General features: G+C 40.4%; 1 protein-coding gene across 1 annotated transcript in view; it reads left to right on the forward strand.

Annotated features, from left to right (window-relative positions):
* The window catches only part of crm (cramped chromatin regulator), a 64,474-nt gene that overhangs the window by 33,111 nt on the left and 8,570 nt on the right, over nucleotides 1-22,793 (forward strand). Inside the window, exons 8-12 of the mRNA XM_071684826.1 lie at nucleotides 3,840-3,953; nucleotides 7,761-8,435; nucleotides 13,260-13,445; nucleotides 17,133-17,867; nucleotides 20,405-20,695. Of these exons, the coding sequence (XP_071540927.1) occupies nucleotides 3,840-3,953; nucleotides 7,761-8,435; nucleotides 13,260-13,445; nucleotides 17,133-17,867; nucleotides 20,405-20,695 (2,001 nt within the window). The remainder of the gene's footprint in view (nucleotides 1-3,839; nucleotides 3,954-7,760; nucleotides 8,436-13,259; nucleotides 13,446-17,132; nucleotides 17,868-20,404; nucleotides 20,696-22,793) is intronic.

Here is a 22,793-nt window from a genome sequence, read left to right on the forward strand (position 1 = left end):
AACATATACACACATATCCCTGGGGGATGGGGAGAAAGAATACTTCCCATGCATTCCTCACGTGTCGTAGAAGGCGACTAAAGGGGACGGGAGCGGGGGGCCAGAAACCCTCCCCTCCTTGTATTTTAACTTACTAAAAGGGGAAACAGAAGAAGGAGTCACGCGAGGAGTGCTCATCCTCCTCGAAGGCTCAGATTGGGGTGTCTAAATGTGTGTGGATGTAACCAAGGTGAGAAAAAAGGAGAGATAGGTAGTATGTTTGAGGAAAGGAACCTGGATATTTTGGCTCTGAGTGAAACGAAGCTAAAGGGTAAAGGGGAAGAGTGGTTTGGGAATGTCTTGGGAGTAAAGTCAGGGGTTAGTGAGAGGACAAGAGCAAGGGAAGGAGTAGCACTACTCCTGAATCAGGAGTGGTGGGAGTATGTGATAGAGTGTAAGAAAGTAAATTCTAGATTGATATGGGTAAAACTGAAAGTTGATGGAGAGAGATGGGTGATTATTGGTGCATATGCACCTGGGCCTGAGAAGAAAGATCATGAGAGGCAAGTGTTTTGGGAGCAGCTGAATGAGTGTGTTAGTGGTTTTGATGCACAAGACCGGGTTATAGTGATGGGTGATTTGAATGCAAAGGTGAGTAATGTGGCAGTTGAGGGAATAATTGGTATACATGGAGTGTTCAGTGTTGTAAATGGAAAAGGTGAAGAGCTTGTAGATTTATGTGCTGAAAAAGGACTGGTGATTGGGAATACCTGGTTTAAAAAGCGAGATATACATAAGTATACGTATGTAAGTAGGAGAGATGGCCAGAGAGCGTTATTGGATTACGTGTTAATTGACAGGCGTGCGAAAGAGAGACTTTTGGATGTTAATGTGCTGAGAGGTGCAACTGGAGGGATGTCCGATCATTATCTTATGGAGGCGAAGGTGAAGATTTGTGGGGGTTTTCAGAAAAGAAGAGAGAATTTTGGGATGAAGAGAGTGGTGAGAGTAAGTGAGCTTGGGAAGGAGACTTGTGTGAGGAAGTACCAGGAGAGACTGAGTACAGAATGGAAAAAGGTGAGAACAAAGGAGGTAAGGGGAGTGGGGGAGGAATGGGATGTATTTAGGGAAGCAGTGATGGCTTGCGCAAAAGATGCTTGTGGCATGAGAAGCATGGGAGGTGGGTTGATTAGAAAAGGTAGTGAGTGGTGGAATGAAGAAGTAAGATTATTAGTGAAAGAGAAGAGAGAGGCATTTGAACGATTTTTGCAGGGAAAAAATGCAAATGAGTGGGAGAGGTATAAAAGAAAGAGGCAGGAGGTCAAGAGAAAGGTGCAGGAGGTGAAAAAGAGGGCAAATGAGAGTTGGGGTGAGAGAGTATCATTAAATTTCAGGGAGAATAAAAAGATGTTTTGGAAGGAGGTAAATAAAGTGCGTAAGACAAGGGAGCAAATGGGAACTTCAGTGAAGGGGCTAATGGGGAGGTGATAACAAGTAGTGGTGATGTGAGAAGGAGATGGAGTGAGTATTTTGAAGGTTTGTTGAATGTGTTTGATGATAGAGTGGCAAATATAGGGTGTTTTGGTTGAGGTGGTGTGCAAAGTGAGATGGTTAGGGAAAATGATTTGGTAAATAAAGAAGAGGTAGTAAAAGCTTTACGGAAGATGAAAGCCGGCAAAGCAGCAGGTTTGGATGGTATTGCAGTGGAATTTATTAAAAAAGGGGGTGACTGTATTGTTGACTGATTGGTAAGGTTATTTAATGTATGTATGATTCATGGTGAGGTGCCTGAGGATTGGCGGAATGCTTGCATAGTGCCATTGTACAAAGGCAAAGGGGATAAGAGTGAATTCTCAAATTACAGAGGTATAAGTTTGTTGAGTATTCCTGGTAAATTATATGGGAGGGTATTGATTGAGAGGGTGAAGGCGTGTACAGAGCATCAGATTGGGGAAGAGCAGTGTGGTTTCAGAAGTGGTAGAGGATGTGTGGATCAGGTGTTTGCTTTGAAGAATGTATGTGAGAAATACTTAGAAAAACAAATGGATTTGTATGTAGCATTTATGGATCTGGAGAAGGCATATGATAGAGTTGATAGAGATGCTCTGTGGAAGGTTTTAAGAATATATGGTGTGGGAGGCAAGTTGTTAGAAGCAGTGAAAAGTTTTTATCGAGGATGTAAGGCATGTGTACGTGTAGGAAGAGAGGAAAGTGATTGGTTCTCAGTGAATGTAGGTTTGTGGCAGGGGTGTGTGATGTCTCCATGGTTGTTTAATTTGTTTATGGATGGGGTGGTTAGGGAGGTGAATGCAAGAGTTGTGGAAAGAGGGGCAAGTATGCAGTCGGTTGTGGATGAGAGAGCTTGGGAAGTGAGTCAGTTGTTGTTCGCTGATGATACAGCGCTGGTGGCTGATTCATGTAAGAAACTGCAGAAGCTGGTGACTGAGTTTAGTAAAGTGTGTGAAAGAAGAAAGTTAAGAGTAAATGTGAATAAGAGCAAGGTTATTAGGTACAGTAGGGTTGAGGGTCAAGTCAATTGGGAGGTAAGTTTGAATGGAGAAAAACTGGGGGAAGTAAAGTGTTTTAGATATCTGGGAGTGGATCTGGCAGTGGATGGAACCATGGAAGTGGAAGTGAATCATAGGGTGGGGGAGGGGGCGAAAATTCTGGGAGCCTTGAAGAATGTTTGGAAGTCGAGAACAGTATCTCGGAAAGCAAAAATGGGTATGTTTGAAGGAATAGTGGTTTCCAACAATGTTGTATGGTTGCAAGGCGTGGGCTATGGATAGAGTTGTGCGCAGGAGGGTGGATGTGCTGGAAATGAGATGTTTGAGGACAATATGTGATGTGAGGTGGTTTGATCGAGTAAGTAATGTAAGGGTGAGAGAGATGTGTGGAAATAAAAAGAGTGTGGTTGAGAGAGCAGAAGAGGGTGTTTTGAAATGGTTTGGTCACATGGAGAGAATGAGTGGGGAAAGATTGACCAAGAGGATATATGTGTCGGAGGTGGAGGGAACGAGTAGAAGTGGGAGACCAAATTGGAGGTGGAAAGATGGAATGAAAAAGATTTTGAGTGATCGGGGCCTGAACATGCAGGAGGGTGAAAGGCGTGCAAGGAATAAAGTGAATTGGAACGATGTGGTATACTGGGGTCGACATGCTGTCAATTGATTGAACCAGGGCATGTGAAGCTTCTGGGGTAAACCATGGAAAGTGTGTGGGGCCTGGATGTGGAAAGGGAGCTGTGGTTTCGGTGCGTTATTACATGACAGCTTGAGATTGAGTGTGAACGAATGGGGCCTTTGGTGTCTTTCCTAGCGCTACCTCGCACACATGAGGGGGGAGGGGGTTGTTATTCCATGTGTGGCAAGGTGGTGGTGGGAACAAGTAAAGGCAGACAGTATGAATTATGTACATGTGTATATATGTATATTTCTGTGTGTGTATATATATGTGTACATTGAGATGTATAGGTATGTATATTTGCGTGTGTGGACGTGTATGTATATGCATGTGTATGTGGGTGGGTTGGGCCATTCTTTCGTCTGTTTCCTTGCGCTACCTCTCTAACGCGGGAGACAGCGACAAAGCAAAATAAATAAATAAATACATATATACTCATGTACATATTCATACTTGCTGCCTTCATCTATTCCTGTTACCACCCCACCAGACATGAAAGAGCGTGCACACACACACACACACACCGCAAGGTAACAGTAGGAAAAGACAACAAAGGCCACATATGTTATTATGCTTAATTGCCATCTCCTGCATCAGTGAGGTAGCACAAGGAAACAGACAAGGAATAGCCCAACCCACTCTGTCATATTCTTTGAATTTCCTTGACTGTTATTCAGCGTGACACTCTTTTCTCAAGATTAACCTTTCCACTGGAAATGCAGAGAGTGACAGAGCCCATACTTCGACTGATGCCAGCTAGAGGATGTTCAATCAAGTCTGTGAATGTCCAGGTAACAACCAAGGTTGCAGTTTGGCAATCACTGCATGTGTATCCTTTTCCTGAATCCATGTTGTGTCGGTTAGGTACCTTCTCTTTGCAAGCAGTCATACATTTGCTTTATTATTATCTTCCCCACAGTTTATAGACTATAGTTGTGAGGAAGAGTGGTCTGTAATTCAGCACAATTTACCAATCACCTTCAACCTTTGGTGTTTTTGAGAGGGAAGTGTTTTTCATGTACATCAAAAAACAGTTTCCCTCTTGAAATGAAAGGTTATCTTATTAAGAAAACAACAGAGAAACATGTGATACAAGTTCCAACTTGCCCATTGAGAAATCAACTTCTGGCAAGAGATTTTTGATGAAACTTTGACTGCTACATTTCCCATATTTTCTAGTGTTTACAACTAGTCTCATACGGGTGGTGATACCATCTCATTTATATTGTTCTGATATAAAGCACTTATATTCTGATAATCGCAATACAAGTATTTTTGATAGTTTTTCAGAATTTTTTCAGATATTATTACTAAATGGGTATGTTTGAAGGAATGGTGGTTCCAACAATGTTGTGTGGTTGCGAGGCGTGGGCTATGGATAGAGTTGTGCGCAGGAGGATGGATGTGCTGGAAATGAGATGTTTGAGGACAATGTGTGGTGTGAGGTGGTTTGATCGAGTGAGTAACGTAAGGGTAAGAGAGATGTGTGGAAATAAAAAGAGCGTGGTTGAGAGAGCAGAAGAGGGTGTTTTGAAGTGGTTTGGGCACATGGAGAGGATGAGTGAGGAAAGATTGACCAAGAGGATATATGTGTCGGAGGTGGAGGGAGCAAGGAGAAGAGGGAGACCAAATTGGAGGTGGAAAGATGGAGTGAAAAAGATTTTGTGTGATCGGGGCCTGAACATGCAGGAGGGTGAAAGGAGGGCAAGGAATAGAGTGAATTGGAGCGATGTGGTATACCGGGGTTGACGTGCTGTCAGTGGATTGAATCAGGGCATGTGAAGCGTCTGGGGTAAACCATGGAAAGCTGTGTAGGTATGTATATTTGCGTGTGTGGACGTATGTATATACATGTATGTGGGGGTGGGTTGGGCCATTTCTTTCGTCTGTTTCCTTGCGCTACCTCGCAAACGCGGGAGACAGCGACAAAGTATAAAAAAAAAAAAAAAAAAAAAAAATTATTTCTAAATATTATATAGATGGATATAATTAGATAGATATTCAAAATTTCAAAATCTTTCCAAGGTTTATTTGATAGCAACATAATGGTTCAGGTGTATGGAAGGGATGAGGGAAGAAGAGTAGTGAAGAGGATCTGTGTCAGAAGTGGAGGCAGTAAGGAGAAAAGAGACTTTAAGGGATATGGAAGGATAGAGTGAGAGTATTTTGAGGTATCGTGGGCTGAACATTTGGGATGATGGGGGGGGGGGGTGCAGGGTGTAGAGTGAATGGGATTGATTTGGTATCCAGAAAGGTGGGGGAAGTGCTCTCTCTGGACATTTGAAGTGGTCAGGGGAGTCCAAGGAATAGGTTGCCAGACTTGACTTATGATGGCAGTTCTGACTTGCTAGAAGAAATACATTATATAATTTTTTTCCCATGGCACTATGCATGCATTCCACCAATCCTCAGGCATTTCACCATGATCCATACATACAGAGAATATCCTTACCAACCAATCAACAACACAGTCACCCCTTTTTTAATATGTTCCACTGCAATACCATCCAAACCCGACGCCTTGCCGGCTTTCATCTGCTGTTTACCAAATCATTCTCCCTGACCCTCTCACTGTACACATCACCCCAAACAAAACCCCTATGTCTGCCACTCTTATCATCAAACACATTCAACAAACCTTCAAAATACTCACTCCATCTCCTTCTCACCTCATCACTACTTGTTATTGCCTCCCCATTTGCCCCCTTCACCAGTGTTCTCATTTGTTCTCTTGTCTTGCATACTTTATTTAGCTCCTTCCTAAACATACTTTATTTACCTCCTTCCTAAACATCTTTTTATTGTCCCAAAAATTTATTGGTACTCTTACACCTCTACTCTCATTTGCCCTCTTTTTCACCTCTTGCACCTTTCTCTTGACCTGCCTCTTTCTTTTATACATCTCCCAGTCATTTGCACTACTTCCCTGCAAAGATTGTCCAAACACCTCTCTCTTTTCTTTCACTAACAATCTTACTTCTTCATCCCACCACTCACTATCCTTTTTAATCTGCCCACCTCCCACCTTTCTCATGCCTCATGCATCTTTTATGCAAGCCATCAAACCTTCCCTAAATACATCCCATTCCTTCCCCACTCCCTTGCGTCATTTGCTCTCACCTTTTGCCATTCTGCACTCAGTCTCTTGTGGTACTTCCTCACAAGTCTCCTTTCCAAGCTCACTTACCCTCACCACTCTCCTCTCCCCGACCTTCTCTCTTCTTTGCTGAAATCCTCTTCAAATCTTCACCTTCACCTTCACAAGATAGTGATCAAACATCCCTCCAGCTGCCACTCTCAGCACATTAACATCTAAAAGTCTCTCTTTTACATGTCTATCAATTAACACATAATCCAATAACACCCTCTGGCCATCTCTCCTACTCACATACGTATACTTATGTATATCTCTTTAAACCAGGTATTCCCAATCACCAATCCGTTTTCAGCACTCAAATCCACTAGCTCTTCACCATTTCCATTTACAACACTTAACACCCCATGTACACCAATTATACCCTCAACTGCCACATTACTCACCTTTGCATTCAAATCACCCATAACTATAAACTGGTCTCATGCATCAAAGCTGATAACACGTTCACTCTTTCTTCTCATGACCAAGTGCATAGGCACCAATAATCACCCATCTCTCTACATCCTTTTTCTGTTTTACCCATATCAGTCTAGGGTTTACTTTCTTACACTCTGTCACACACTCCCACAACTATTGCTTCAGGAGGAGTGCTACTCCCTCCCCCTCCCCTAGACTTAACTCCCAGGACATTCCCAAACACTCTTTCCCTTTACCCTTGAGCTTCGTTTCACTCGGAGCGAAAACATCCAGGTTCCCTTTCTATCTCTCCTTTTTTCTCATCTTGGTTACATCCACACACATTTAGACACCCCAATCTGAGCCTTCAAGGAGGATGAGCACACCCCACATGACTCCCTCTTCTCTTTCCTTTTTTAGATATGTAAATACAAGGAGGGGGGGGTTAGAATGATATATTGTGAGATGATTTGACTGAATAAGTAATAAAAGGGTTAGAGAAAGGTGTGGTTACAAAATGACTGTGGTTGAAAGAATTGAATGGGGTGTACTGAAATGGTTTGAACATATGGAAAGAACGAGTAAGGCAAGGTTAACATAGAGGATGTATGTGTCAGAAGTAGAGGGAACAAGATGAAGACCAAATTAGAGATAAAAGGATGGAGTGAAGAAGACTTTGAGTGATTGGAAACTGAATATGCAGGAGGATGAAAGGTGTGCATGGGATAGAGTGAATTGGAATGATGTGGTATAATGGGTTGACATGATGCCAACAGACTGAACCAAGTCATGTGAAGCAGCCACGGAAAATCTGTATTTGAGTAAATGCTGTGCATTATATTGTTGAAATCTTTTCATGTTTTGAAAGCATTCATTAGGTCTCCTTAAAGACTTCACTTTTATAGAAAGAGTAGTTTTTAGTTCACTTAATATTTTAATGACATATGACATATTTTGTGAGAGAATTAAACCTTTAATATGGTAATCACTTTTAGCTGCAAAATGTACCACAGTATATATTTAATATTCATTGTCCATTTTTCAGCCAGAAGTAGTCATGAAGAGCTCATGCGTATCTCTATCAAGTCATGAAGCAAGACTAAGACGTCGGGGAGAGAAGTTAGGAAGAGGTAGCAAACCAAAGGAAAATAAACAACCACATGAAAAAGAAGTAGAGGACAGAGAAGATGCTGCAAGAGATATGGAAAGAATTGGAGGTGATTTAGTGGAATTAGGAGGTGATGATGAAAGGAATGACAAAAGTATAGGAGACAGTGAAGGAAAATGTCAGGATATAGAAGGCATTGGAGGTGATATGGAAGACTTTGGTGAAGTTTCTCAGGAAGAGCATGAGGATTGCAGTGATGGAGAAGTTGGTTGCCTTAACTCACCTGATGGTGAGTCAGATGAGGTGGTTAGATTTTTGCTTGTTAAAAATAAAGATACGACTAATATCACCCAAGATGTTCATGTGAAGGAAGAACCCCAAGATGCAGATGCAGTGGGATGTTCAACAAGAGAAAGTTTAGACCCTGATGTAAAAGTGAAGGAGGAGTCTGAAGGTGAATCAAATGATACCTTGAGACAGTTACTGGCATTGGAGACAGTTGCTAATGCAGTCATAGCAGATGACGATGCTGAGGTTGTTTGTACTGGAGAGAGCACAAGATTGACTGCCCATGTTGGAGATACACAGAGAGTGTTTACTTCTGCTAACCAGGTATATTGATCTTTTTCTTTCTTTTAAACTATTCGCCATTTCCCACATTAGCGAGGTAGCATTAAGAACAGAGGACTGGGCCTTTGTCATAATTAATTAGTCTTCCCATTCAGGGTGAAAGACTGGTTAGTTTACTTATATGCCTTGAATTGACATACAGTAAGTTAACCAAAACATTCATTTTTTTTTTTTTTTTTTTTTTTTTTTTTTGCTGTCTCCCGCGTTTGCGAGGTAGCGCAAGGAAACAGACGAAAGAAATGGCCCAACCCACCCCCATACACATGTATATACATACGTCCACACACGCAAATATACATACCTACACAGCTTTCCATGGTTTACCCCAGACGCTTCACATGCCTTGATTCAATCCACTGACAGCACGTCAACCCCGGTATACCACATCGCTCTAATTCACTCTATTCCTTGCCCTCCTTTCACCCTCCTGCATGTTCAGGCCCTGATCACACAAAATCTTTTTCACTCCATCTTTCCACCTCCAATTTGGTCTCCCTCTTCTCCTCGTTCCCTCCACCTCCGACACATATATCCTCTTGGTCAATCTTTCCTCACTCATTCTCTCCATGTGACCAAACCATTTCAAAACACCCTCTTCTGCTCTCTCAACCACGCTCTTTTTATTTCCACACATCTCTCTTACCCTTACGTTACTTACTCGATCAAACCACCTCACACCACACATTGTCCTCAAACATCTCATTTCCAGCACATCCATCCTCCTGCGCACAACTCTATCCATAGTCCACGCCTCGCAACCATACAACATTGTTGGAACCACTATTCCTTCAAACATACCCATTTTTGCTTTCCGAGATAATGTTCTCGACTTCCACACATTCTTCAAGGCTCCCAGAATTTTCGCCCCCTCCCCCACCCTATGATCTACTTCTGCTTCCATGTTTCCATCCGCTGCCAGATCCACTCCCAGATATCTAAAACACTTCACTTCCTCCAGTTTTTCTCCATTCAAACTCACCTCCCAATATAAAAGCAAGATTTATATTACTTTCTTATATTCCTCTCTTGTCCCAGGGGATAGGGGAGAAATTATACTTTATAATTGTTCCCTGCTTGTTGTACAGCATGATTTAAATGGGCAGCAGCCTTGGGGTTGGGCAAAAATGATACTTCCCTCGTATTCGCTGCATTTTGTAAAAGACAAAGGGTACCTGTGATGATGAGATTTGGCCATGGTAGCAGGGCTAGCATAGAGCTGGGGCTAGAAACCCTCCCCTGCTTGTATTTATGACTTGTAAAAGTTCAGAGGTTTGTGGGGCCTGGTTGTGGATAGGAAGCTGTGGTTTTGGTGCATTACACATGACAGCTAGAGAATGGATGTGAGTAAATGCAGCCTTTTCTTCTTTTGTTCCTGGCATTACCTCTCTAATGCAGGGGATGGCAGTAAGTATGAAAAAAGAAAGTTGGAACAAAGAAGCCAAGCAAGGAGTGTTCATCCTCCTCCAGGCTCATGTATGTGTATATGCAGATACACCACTGATTTTCCGGCAGCTGTTGGTTCGGCACCTCTTTTAGTCTGGACAAATTTGTGTGAGGGAACTTGAAATTACTGCGGCCACCAGACTAGTTTACTGGGCGTCCACAGGAGGCATTGTGTGTAGGGCGTGCTTATTTACATTCTTTACACGGCACTTGTTGGTGGTGATAACGCAATTCTGTGAGATTCTTAGCTTATTTTGCTTAAATTTTACCCTAGCTACAATTTCTAAGACATGTGAGAGTGTCAGTCATGGTGTCAAACGTAAACACCAGTCCATATCGATCAAGGATAAAGTAGAACTGTTGAAAAATATGGACCATGGTGTTTCGGTGCGTAAGCTGTGTGACATCTACACTATTGGTTCATCAACAGTTTATGATATAACGAAGCGAAGGGAGAAAATGTTGAAATTCTATGCAGACAGCGATTCCAAGAAGCAAATGACAATTAGAAAAACTATGAAAGATGGTAAGAGTATTGAGCACGATCAAGTGATGATGGAATGATTTCAACATCGTCGGAGTGATGGAGTGGACTTGTCAGTTAGCATGATAATGGACTAGGCTAAGTTGTTCCATAAAGAACTTAGATTACAACATAAGTGTGACTGTAGTGAAGGATGGATTCAAAAATTCAAGAAGCGTCATGGAATTTCCATGAATAAAGTGTGCGGAGAAAGGCGGTTTGCAAACCACAAAGGAGCTGTCGAGTATGTGACGAATTTGCAAGACTCGTAGCCGATGAACACCTCAGTCCTGAGCAGGTGTATAATGTATTTCATTTATTTATCTAATTTACATCTGATATTTGTGTATTTTAAATTTCTAGCAGTCCATGGTATACTTTAGACACATGGGAGGTGTATGAGTAGTGGATTAGAGGTGTGTTGATGAATTATTATTGCATGACCGCGGTTTGTCCGGCAAAATGGTTAATTCGGCAAGGGTTTGGAACCAAGAGTGCTGGAAAATCAGTGGTGTACCTGTATATGTATAATAAAAATGTATATATTTTTTCTTTTTTTTAAATATTTATTTTTATCTATATACTTAGTTGCTTTCTCCCGTGTTTGCAAGGTAGCTTAAGGAAACAGATGAAAGAATGGCCCAACCCACCCACATACAGATGTATAAACGCCCACACACACACACACATATGTTGAAATGTATACATTTCAACGTATACATACATATACATACACAGACGTTTACATATATACACATGTACATATTCATACTTGCTGCCTTCATCCATTCCCATCGCCACCCTGCCACACATGAAATGGCACCCCCCTCCCCTCACACGCTTGCGAGGTAGCTCTAGGAAAAGACAACAAAGGCCACATTCGTTCACACTCTCTTGCTGTCATGTAATGCACCGAAACCACAGCTCCCTTTCCACATCCAGGCCCCACAAACATTCCATGGTTTATCCCAGATGCTTCACATGCCTTGGTTCAATCCATTAACAGCACGTCCACCCTGGTATAACACATCGTTCCAATTCACTCTATTCCTTGCACGCCTTTCACCCTCCTGTATGTTCAGGCCCTAATCGCTCAAAATCTTTTTCATTCCATCCTTCCATCTCCACTTTGGTCTCCTGCTTCTCCTTCTTCCCTCCACCTCTGCCACATATATCATCTTTTTCAATCTTACCTCACTCATTCTCTCCATTTGTCCAAACCATTTCAACTCACCCTCTTCTGCTCTCTCAACCAAACTCTTTTTATTACCACACTTCTCTCTTATATTACTTACTTGATCAAACCACTTCACACCACATATTGTCCTCAAACATTTCATTTCCAACACATCCACCCTCCTCCACACCACTCTATCTATAGCTATGCTTCGCAACGATATAACATTGTTGAAACCACTATTACTTCAAACTTACCCACTTTTGCTCTCAGAGATGACATTCTCACCTTCCACACTTTCTTCAATGCTCCCAGAACCTTTGTCTCCTCCCTCACCCTGTGACTCGCTTCTGCTTCCATGGTTCCATCTGCTGCCAATTCCACTCCCAGATATCTAAAACATTTCACTTCCTCCACTTGTGTGTGTGAAATCGAACCTTCTATAAGAGATTTCATTTAAGGAACATGAAAATATATTCATTTAATTAATGTAGTTTGTAAAATAGTCATTTAGAAAATATTGAAAAAATCCATCATACATAGAAAAAAAAGCCGATGCATTTTTCTGCTGCCATCTATGTTTACGTATTGTTTCACTTGTCTAGAGCCCACCATAATTTGCATCACTTCAGTCTTGATCATTGTCTCTTTAGCTGTCTTTCATGTGTATATACAGAACATTTTAAACCCATCATGTCTAAAAATAGCCTGCAATTGCAAGGATAGGTAAGTTCTTAAGGTGCCTGTGAAAGTGGTAAATATAGACTTAAGGATGCATGTGTCATGCAAGGTTAGGCAGGCAAGTGTCTGGCGCATTATGTGTCTGGTCCTTAGATTATCTTTCCTCTACTGTTAAATCAGTATTTCATAACACTAAGATAAAAAGAAGCAGTCAGTTCACCAAATCCTAAATTCAATGAATTTTTCCCATACAAGGAATAAACTATTGTAGACAATGGAGAGCAGCTTGCACAGTCAGAATGTGGCAATGGTGATCAACAGCATCAGCAGCAATGTAATCATAAACAAACTTGCGACTGTTGAATAGATTTAGTTTCAAATAGTATTCATAACAATTCCTTCATTTTATGTGTAAAAGGCCTAAATAACATCTGCAGGGCCATTGTGGTTAGCAAAGTAAGCCATTCAATACCACTTATTAGAGTAAGAATTGACACTGAGGAATACATCTCCATATGAACTATGTTATAACAACCCATTTTCAGGGATTTTCACTTAACAGGCATTCATCAAGAACACATCTCGTTCATTATAAGAGATCTCTGTCTTTATAGATTTTGCATAGAAAAGATAGATGCTGGACTGATGGCTAAGAAAGTGTTTTTAATGTGAAAGGAAGTTACTAAGAAAGGATTGTGAGGGCAAGATAAAGAATGAGTTAATATGTGATGTTAAAATCTAGGAGGGTGAAAGAATACATGGAATGTTGCAAGAATTGGGATACATGAAGGATGCAGTATGCTCCATACTGCTGCAGTTTAGGAGATTTGCAGCAGATTGAAAAATTAAAAAGAATCTGCTCATTGTGAAAGTTTAGATGAAAATTTCCAAAGTCTTAAGCAACTTTGAACTGACTATGGCAGATGTGTAGATAATGCTTTTGTGATAGGCATTGCCAGTTCATGAAATTGGTGTCTGACAGATTAGTACTTCTGAAGAGGAAAGGGGATCAGCAACAACTCCTGAACCAGAAGAAGAGGATAGAAATCCCAATGCTGAGACAGAAGAGGACACAGAACTGGATGTCGAGGCAAGGCTGCAGAAAATGCGTGATGGTTGGACCCTCAGCTCTGTTGGAGGGATTACTATAGGGGAATTATTCTTAATGGTAAGTCTCATAATGTTTAACTCTTGGAGGTTTACTCTAATTATTGATCATGTGGATGGGCATGATGTTAGTGTCATTTGACACATCAGCATAATGTATGAAAAATTAAAATGTACTTTACTTAGTATTGAAACCTATCATTACTTTTTTGCACAAAGTACATGTTGAGGATATATGTGTATGAACTGAACTGAAAGGCTCTATGCCCTTGATCTACCCCATTTAAGTAAGAATGAAGTTAAAGAATGTTAGATTTTTTGTTGATTAAGTTGTACATTTATTACCAGTACTACCACATGGGTATCAGGAGGATTAGTGAAAGGTTGTCAAGTTGTACTCCTCTGACTCGGGTAACTGTTGTTTCTTTTTGCTTAACCCACACTTGGACTGCTGGCATTCTGTCTCTCTAGCTATCTGTCTATGTCTCTAATACCCATTCCCTTTGGGAACTCCTTCATGAGGATCGTCACAGGAAAAGTCTCCTGCCTAATGTTCCTACTGATTACTACCGAATGTTTCTGTATAATGTTCCTCCTATTACTTCTGTCTGTTGCTCCTACTCTTTTCCCAAAAGGCAGAGGTAGAGTTACAAAGAATGAGTTCTGTAAGTGAAGAAATTTGATCGTGGGTGATGCTTGAAATTTTACATTTGCTATCTTAAAAGTTATATATTTATTTATTTATTATACTTTGTCACTGTCTCCCGCGTTAGCGAAGTAGCGCAAGAAAATGGACGAAAGAATGGCCCAACCCACCCACATACGCATGTATATACATACACGTCTACACACGCACATATACATACCTATACATTTCAACATATACATATATAAGCATACAAAGACATATACATATATACACTTGTACATAATTCATACTTGCTGCTTTTATTCATTCCCATTGTCACCCTGCTACACATGAAATGACAACCCCCACCCCATTCCCGTCCCCTTTAGTCACCTTCTGCGACACATGAGGAATGCATAGGAAGTATTCTTTCTCCCCTATCCCCAGAGACATACATGTATATATACATGTGCATATTCATACATGCTGCCTTCATCCATTCCTGCCACTACCCTGCCACTCAAAATGACACCCCCCTCCCCCCACATGCATGCAAGTTAGTGCCAGGAAAAGACAACAAAGGCCACATTCATTCACACTCATTCTCCAGCTGTCATGTATAATGAACCAAAACCACAGCTCCCTTTCCACATCTAAGCCCCACAAAACTTTCCATGTTTTTCCAAAGATGCTTCACATCCCCTGGTTCAATCCATTGACAGCACATCAACCCCGGTATACCACATCGTTCCAGTTCACTCTACTCCATGCACGCCTTTCACCCTCCTGCATGTTCAGGCCCTGATCACTCAAAATCTTTTTCACTCCATCCTTCCACCTCCAATATGGTCTCCCACTTCTCGTTCCCTCCACCCCTGACACATATATCCTTTTTGTCAATCTTTCCTAACTCATTCTCTCCATGTGACCAAATCATTTCAATACACCCTCTTCTGCTATCGCAACCACACTCTTTTTGTTACCATACATCTCTCTTACCCTTTCATTACTTACTCGATCAAACCACTTCACACCACATATTGTTGTCAAACATCCCATTTCCAACACATCCACCGTCCTCTGCACAACCCTATCTAAAGCCCATGCCTCGCACCCATATAACATTGGAACCACTATTCCTTCAAACATACCTAACATACCCAATGTTCTCTCTTTCCACACATTTTTCAACACTCCCAGAACTTTTGCTCCCTCCCCCACCCTGTGACTCGCTTCCACTTCCATGGTTCCATCCACTGCCAAATCCACTCCCAGATGTCTAAAACACTTCACTTCCTCCAGTTTTTCTCCATTCAAACTTACCTTCCAGTTGACTTGTCCCTCAACCCTCCTGTACATAATAACCTTGCTTTTATTCACATTTACTCTCATCATTCTTCTTTCACACACTTTACCAAACTCAGTCGCCAGCTTCTGCAGTTTCTTACCCAAATCAGCCACCAGCACTGTATCATCAGCAAAAGTTTTATTAGTCTGTTAATCAAAGCCTCTTGGATGAAATGAAAAAAATCAAAGGAATGGCCAAGATTAACAATACCAAGCATAAAACTTTGAAAAACAAACAATATTCACACACCAAAGACTCCAGGAAACACAACTGAAGATTCAGAAAACTAATCAAAGGGGATCGATTTTAAGATAATGGTCATAAAAGGATAAAAGAAAGTGATATCATGCTAAATTTGAGTTCTGACTTTAAATGATTAATTAGAGAAGATGTCTGTTAGTACATATTCATCTTTCTTATATGCTGTTGACATCTAGTTGATGGTATGCAGTGATGTGAGACAGATGAATGTGTACTAAGAGACATTGTCTCCAGAAACATCAACTACACAACGCAACAAAGTCAAGCTATTCGTCTACTACAGAAACAAAAGATGAGCAAAAAACAAAACATTTTAAGAATCGAACATAGTTCATGAATTCAGATGTCAACAAGGAGACTGGAAGCTCCTTACTAACAAGACCTATGTGGGAAGCACAACCTTTACACTATCCATAAGACTTACTGTAAACCCACAAGAAGGCTCCATCAAATCTCGTGTCACTAAGAAGCATAACACTTCCCTCACATGAGGGATGATTGATAAAGCAGCAAGGACACTACACTGTGAACAAGACGCAAGACTCCTACACATTGCCAGATTGCTACTTATCAAGGAACAACAACCAAAACATGGGCCAAAATTGACTACTGCAGCTACACGTCCCAGCATTGCATTACAACCAATGAGTGTGCAGCATACATGCACGTCTGCCAACTGGTATTACCCAGCCTTGTCAGCTACCCACAGTTATTCCCAGCTGCTCTACAAACATGTCCTTATGCGCTTGAAGATGATATGATGGATTCAAATTGAAGTGTTGAGACAGTCCTTGGGTGTATCATACACAGCTTCCCTACCCTTATAAAAAGAGATGTTGGACAACTTGAAAAATATAGAAAGAATCTGATGAAAAAGAGTTATCTTGTAATGTTACTGTAATGTTTTTATTAGAAGACTTGCAACTAACATAAACAGATATATGATAGACAACTTGAAAAATTCAAAAAGAATTTTATAAAAGATACAAGTACTCTTGAAATTGCTGTTTCCTGTGGGGCGGGGTAATGCCAGAGATGGATGAAGGCAAGCAAGTATGAATATATACATATGTATATATATGTATCTATATGAGTATATGTATTTATATGTGCTTGTATGGGCATTTATGTATGTATATGTGTATGTGAGTGGATGGGCCATTATTTGTCTATTTCCTGGGGCTACCTCGCTGACTCAGGAAATGGCAATCAAGTATGATGATATTATGTATTATACTTGATCTCTGTTTCACACACACACACACACACACACACACACACGTTTAACATACCCTGGTTCAGTCCATTGACAGCATGTAGACCCTGGTATACCTCATCATTCCAATTCAGTATATTCCATGCATGCCTTTCACCCATCTTTATGTTCAGGCCCCAGTCACTCAAAATCTTTTTCACTCCATCTATCTATGTTGCTAAACTGGGAAAGGTACAGTTAGGTTTAAAAAAGAAATTGCTTGATATTGTGTTAATATCTCCCTTTCTTTTTTCAGTTTGGTCAGAACAAGAAATTATGCCTTGAATATGAATTTGAAGGTCAGGTGTGTAAATTTAAAGAAGACACCCAAGAATCATGCTCCATCCTCAACATCAGTTCTACTGAAACAAGTTCTGTTGTGAGTCCTTCAAGGAGACCCAGTATATCTGGAATTTCTGATCCTGTAATGATAGACACACCCACTGAAACTAGTCCATCTGACATACCTGGTTCAGGGATGGCAATCACTCTGGCTTCTGAGAAAGAAAAACTGCTTCAAAGTAAAAAGAAAGAAAACATGAGGCTGGCAGAAACAGACACAGAAGACAGAGAGGATGAAAGACAGTTTGATAAAGATATGGTAGAAGAAAAACGAGTAGCAGTAGAGAACCTTTCAGGGATGTTGGCTCAGTTACTAGCAATGGCTAGAGTGATCTTAACTAAGTCCTCAACTGAAACATGCCCTTGTGGTCACATTTGCGCCCGAACAGGAGGTGGAGTGCGCAGTCCAGCCAGTGGGCGTTGCCAAGGAACACAAGGCATTGGGAGAAGTCCAGGCAATACACGAAGTCCTCGCACAGTAAAAGCAGCAACTGTAGGCAGCCTAAGTCTTGGTGTTAATAGCCCAGGACCTCAGAATGCAAGCTGTGCTGGGCTGAGTATTTTACATTCAAAGGCTCTTAGAGAACGTTGTAAACCAGCCTCTGCCAAACGATTGATCCCTGAAATTCCGGATTCACCTTTTTCAGTGGTAAGATGGATTTTTAATTGTTTTTTATCATATCATTGTAGATGCTCATCCTTTAAGGGAGATATCAGGCATTCCCAGCATATATATATATATATAATATTCTTCTTCTCAGTTTCCAGCATTTATGATAAATTGTCCTTTGAATAGATTATCAATTTTTTTTTTTTTTTTTTACCTACCAAGTATTCTTTTGATTTAAAAGACATTTTATCACTCATGATGTTATGCTTATGTAAGAATATTTTTTATTAGATTAAAGTTTGTTTTGAACCTTCTTTTCCATTATCAGAACAATGGTGCAAACTGAATCTTTTTCTTATATTTCATTTTGGGAGATATCAGGCATTCCCAGCATATATATATATATATATATCATATTCTTGCTTCTCAGTTTCCAGCATTTATGATAAATTGTCCCTTGAATAGATTATCAATTTTTTTTTTTACCTACCAAGTATTCTTTTGGTTTAAAAGACATTTTATCACTCATGATGTTACGCTTATGTAAGAATATTTTTTATTAGATTAAAGTTTGTTTTGTACCTTCTTTTCCATTATCAGAACAATGGTGCAAACTGAATCTTTTTCGTATATTTCATTTTGGTTGCTATCTGTTGTCACACTTTCAGGTGTTGAAAAAAATGCAATCAAGCACCTCTTTTTATCATGTGGATGTGCTCCACAGCACTTATGAAACTGCCACCCACCCCTCTGTAAGGCAGGAGACATTGCAGTATTAGAAAGTGTTCAGAAATCTTTCATGGTCCTAATTGACATTGTATTGAAAGGAACTGCATTACTGGGAATGGCTGAAATCCCTGAAGCTGTACTCTTTGGAGCACAGATAGGAGAGGTACATCATCATGTACATGTGGAAAATCTTAGAGGGGATGGTCCCCAATCCATGCTTGAAAATAATTCTAACTGGCATGACAGGCATGGAAAACTTTAAAATGCAACTGTACCTCTAAAATCAAAAGGCAAGATATATACAGAAAGAAAGAACACCATTAGTATTTAGGGCCCCAAGTCTCTTTAACAAATTGCATGCAAATATTGGAGGAATAATTATAAAGTGAACCAGACCAACCAGTCTGTGGCAGTTTTGTGCGCCTGCAGTCCACATCTTCCAAGATATTGGTTGACCAACACCCCAGCCCAGGCTGTAGGGGTAAAGGGCCCCAAAGACTATTCAAGTAACTGCAGGAAGTCTGACAAATTTCTTCGTTCTTTTTCTTACCCAGTTTTCTCATTACCCAAGATGTCTTATTTTGCCTATTCTATGTTTGTCACAGTAAGAAAAGATGTCAGAAGTATCCTAGCCTGAGTTGGATAGTTAGTACAGCTGGACACCAAAGAAACTGTTGAGTAGTATAAATAAGTGGAAAGTGCACTGGTGAGAAGGGTATTGAATGATGGGATGAGGAAGTTATGTTGCTAGTAAAGGGATGAGAGAGGTGTAGGGGCATTATTTTCCAGAGAGAAGTGCAGGTGATTGGGAGACATACAGGAGAAAGTGGCAGGTGTTCGAGAGGGAGGTGCAGGGGCCGAAAAAGGGTATGGTTGATCAAGTATCAGCAAGTTTAGGGAAGGATGTGAATAGTGTAAGAAAAACAAAGAGAACAAGTAGGAACATTGATGAAGGGGGCAAATGGGTAACGTTTTGAATGTATTTAATGAAAAGCTGACAGAAGTGGAATGTTTTGGGCAGAGTTATGGTTTGGTGAAAATAAAAGTGAGGTAAGCCTCACATAAAGATGAAGAATGGCAAGGATTGAAGTAGAATTTCTTAAGGAAGGTGTTATTGTGTTGTTGATGGGTTATTTAGGATTTTCATAGTATGTACAGCTCATGGCCTGAAGATTGGCAGAATTCTTGTATAAAGTGGACAAAAGTGTATGTTTAGATTACAGAGGTGTTTGTTTGTTAAGTGTGCCTGTAAGTTTGGATCAGGTCAGAGGCAAGATTTTAAGGTGATTATTATTTTAAGAAGAATGAAAACAAAGATAAGAGGAAAGAGGCAAAAGAGATATGTTTTCCCCTTGTGGAAGGAGAAATAATAGTAGTTTGTTTTTATGTCCTGTCACTTTACATAGTGTATGCAGGACATTATGTCACCATCCTGAGGTGTGTGTGTGTGTGTGTGTGTTTGGACACATTCTCATTGATATGATAGCTCAAGAGCGCTATATGATAGCAACTTCATGCATATGCCATAGGTACCCTGTGGAGACGATGGCATATTCTTTTGGGGTATTTCATTGCTCGAATTTACATATGAGGAAAACCTTATTTTTGCAAGTGCATTGCCTGATATTGTAAGTGCTGATTGATTATAGGAAGTTCACATTCATAGCCAATGCATTAGTTAAAGACATATATCATGGGATAAATGTTTTGCATGTCCCCTAACATTTAACTTGCAGTGGGATATCAGGCAACATACGTGCCACCTGTTAATGTGTACTTCTCTCCATATATGAAGATTTTTATGGATATTCACACAGCTCCTGTTTATATATCCCTTTTTGTAACAGGTGGATGGTAGGACAAGTGAAGCGAGTAACATTAACAGAAGTGACGGTGTGGAGGTGTCATTTCTTAAAACTATGTCCTCCACTACCATTGCCACCACCACTGTTTCCACCACTCAGCGTACTTGTCAGCTTCCTGCAGCAGCTGTTGGCACAGGACCTACAACAACATCAGTTGCAGAATTGAGAGTAGTTGTTGGAAATGGAGGAGATGGAGGAGAGTTCAAAGTTCCTGTTGGTCCTGCACCACGTCAAGCCCATGTCCAACAAGCTAGCTTTAATGCACAGCTTAGTGTAAGTATCTGTTTTTTTAGGTTTAACCAACCAACTGGGTTTTAAGTTGGTTACTCCTCTTCTCCTAAGGACATTTTCTTCACTAATTTCTTTTGATGAACTACAAACAAAATAAACTGGCTGTTATGCTGATTTAAAAGGCACAAAGTGAAATGGGTAGCAGATCACCATCTGGGAACTGGGTGCCTCTGCTTTTTTGTCAACTTCTGGGGCTTGAGTTTGGGAAACCAGTTGAATGAATTGATTTCAACAGAATGTGCATGTGATCTTGAACAGACATATACACCGGAGGCCATATGCAATTTTTGTGGGAATTGGCTTTGTAAAAAGATAATTTTGGCTTCCAAAGAACAGGGTTGCACACTTCTCAGAAGGGTAACCTTTGCTGAGCTGTTTGGCTGGGATTGGAGACCCTACATCTGTAAAACTGGTTCCCTTTAAGGTACATAGGTCTCTACTCGTGGTCCACTTCATGTGATTTGAGTGTAAGTTAGAAAGAAAATAGAAGTGGGAGTACCATCTTAGAAGATAGGTGACCACACTTTCTGATATGATACTTAACCTCATCCATTTATTCTTAGGCCTTCCTTGTTAGTCCCAGATTGTTATGGATGTTGTTTTTCTACAGTTTTAATATTTTCAGTGTCTGTGTCTATAGAGATTGCCCTAACTTTTCCAGTGATGTTCAGCGTAAAACTAGGTGTCTTATGAGGACTGGAAGAATAAACAATTTGAAATATTATGAAAAAGTATAATGAGCCATCTGAACAGCCACACCCCTTTAAAACCAGTGCATCTTAAACATTTAGACCCAGGCACAAAGCTAAGGCATTTAAATCTTTTTGCACCACTGCCATTCAAACCATGTATGTACTCAGCAACTCTAGCAAATTATTCTTCCTCTTGTAACTCTGCTGTGATTTGAGATTGAGTCTTCATCAAAAGATGTTTTTAATATCACTCTTCAAGGTCTCCTCATTCAAAGAAAATAGATGGCTTTCATTACTGAGACCCACAAAAATTTTTAACTCACACAGTAGATGAGCAGGGTTTGGATATTCTACCAGGACATGGTATCTTTCCAATATGGTGATCTTTAAGCAACTGAAAGGCTTAAGGATTTTACTGTGGGCTATTTAGAGTTTTAGGTGACACATGGCAGTTATATATGCCATGAGAAAGCACTGGCCTGTGCAAATATGAGCAGGGAAAAGTAGGAATGTACACCTGTCCTCTATTCAATGACATTTTTCACTTAGGGCATTATAGAATTCAAGTACTATTTTGTTTATCATTCTGTAAACCATCATAGTTATGACAGTATTAAAAATAAGTCATATCTATAATGTTTAGATCTCTTATTCCTTTAATGGTAAAATTATTTTTGGTATCTTTAGATATCTTTTTCAAAACACTTTGAAAATTATATCTCATCCATTGTCAGTCATCTTGTAAACAAATCCATGCTTCTGCCAATGTCTACTCTCACCATGGTTTGTTTGCACTCTCCTTTCTTTCATACTTGTTTGCTGATTTGACTATATAGAGTTAGTGCCAGGAACAGATGAAAAAAAGCCTTACACTCACATCTGTTATTTACTTGTAATGCACCAAAACTAAAGGCCTTTGTCCACAACCAAGCCCTCTCAGATTTTTCTGTTTCTCTGCTGTTTCATATGCCCTGATTCAGCCCATTGATAGCACATTGCTGGCTGTGCATCACACCACTCCAGTTTCCTCTGTTCTTTGAATGCCTTTCACCCTCCTGCATGTTTAGGCCTTTCACACTCCATCCTTTAATTTCCAATTTGGTTTTCCATTTCTTGTCCCCTCTACTTCTGATACCTCTTATCCTCTCTCAGCCTCTCCCCATTCATTCTCTCTACGTCCAGACCATTTCAGCACAGTTTCACTATCCCTCACGGGGGGTGGTCATGGCAATAGAATCTCCATAATTAGTGAACTCCAGTGCCACTTCCTTACCATTAGTGCCTTACCCTTAACAGGCCACTGGCAGAGGGCAACTCTAGTGCAGTGTTTGCAGAGGCTCCTACCTTGTGTTTCTGCTGACTACTTTTACCTATTGCTCCTGTGTAAA

The sequence above is a fragment of the Panulirus ornatus genome, chromosome 39 (genome assembly GCF_036320965.1).
Source record: "Panulirus ornatus isolate Po-2019 chromosome 39, ASM3632096v1, whole genome shotgun sequence".
In the NCBI taxonomy this organism is placed as follows: domain Eukaryota; kingdom Metazoa; phylum Arthropoda; class Malacostraca; order Decapoda; family Palinuridae; genus Panulirus; species Panulirus ornatus.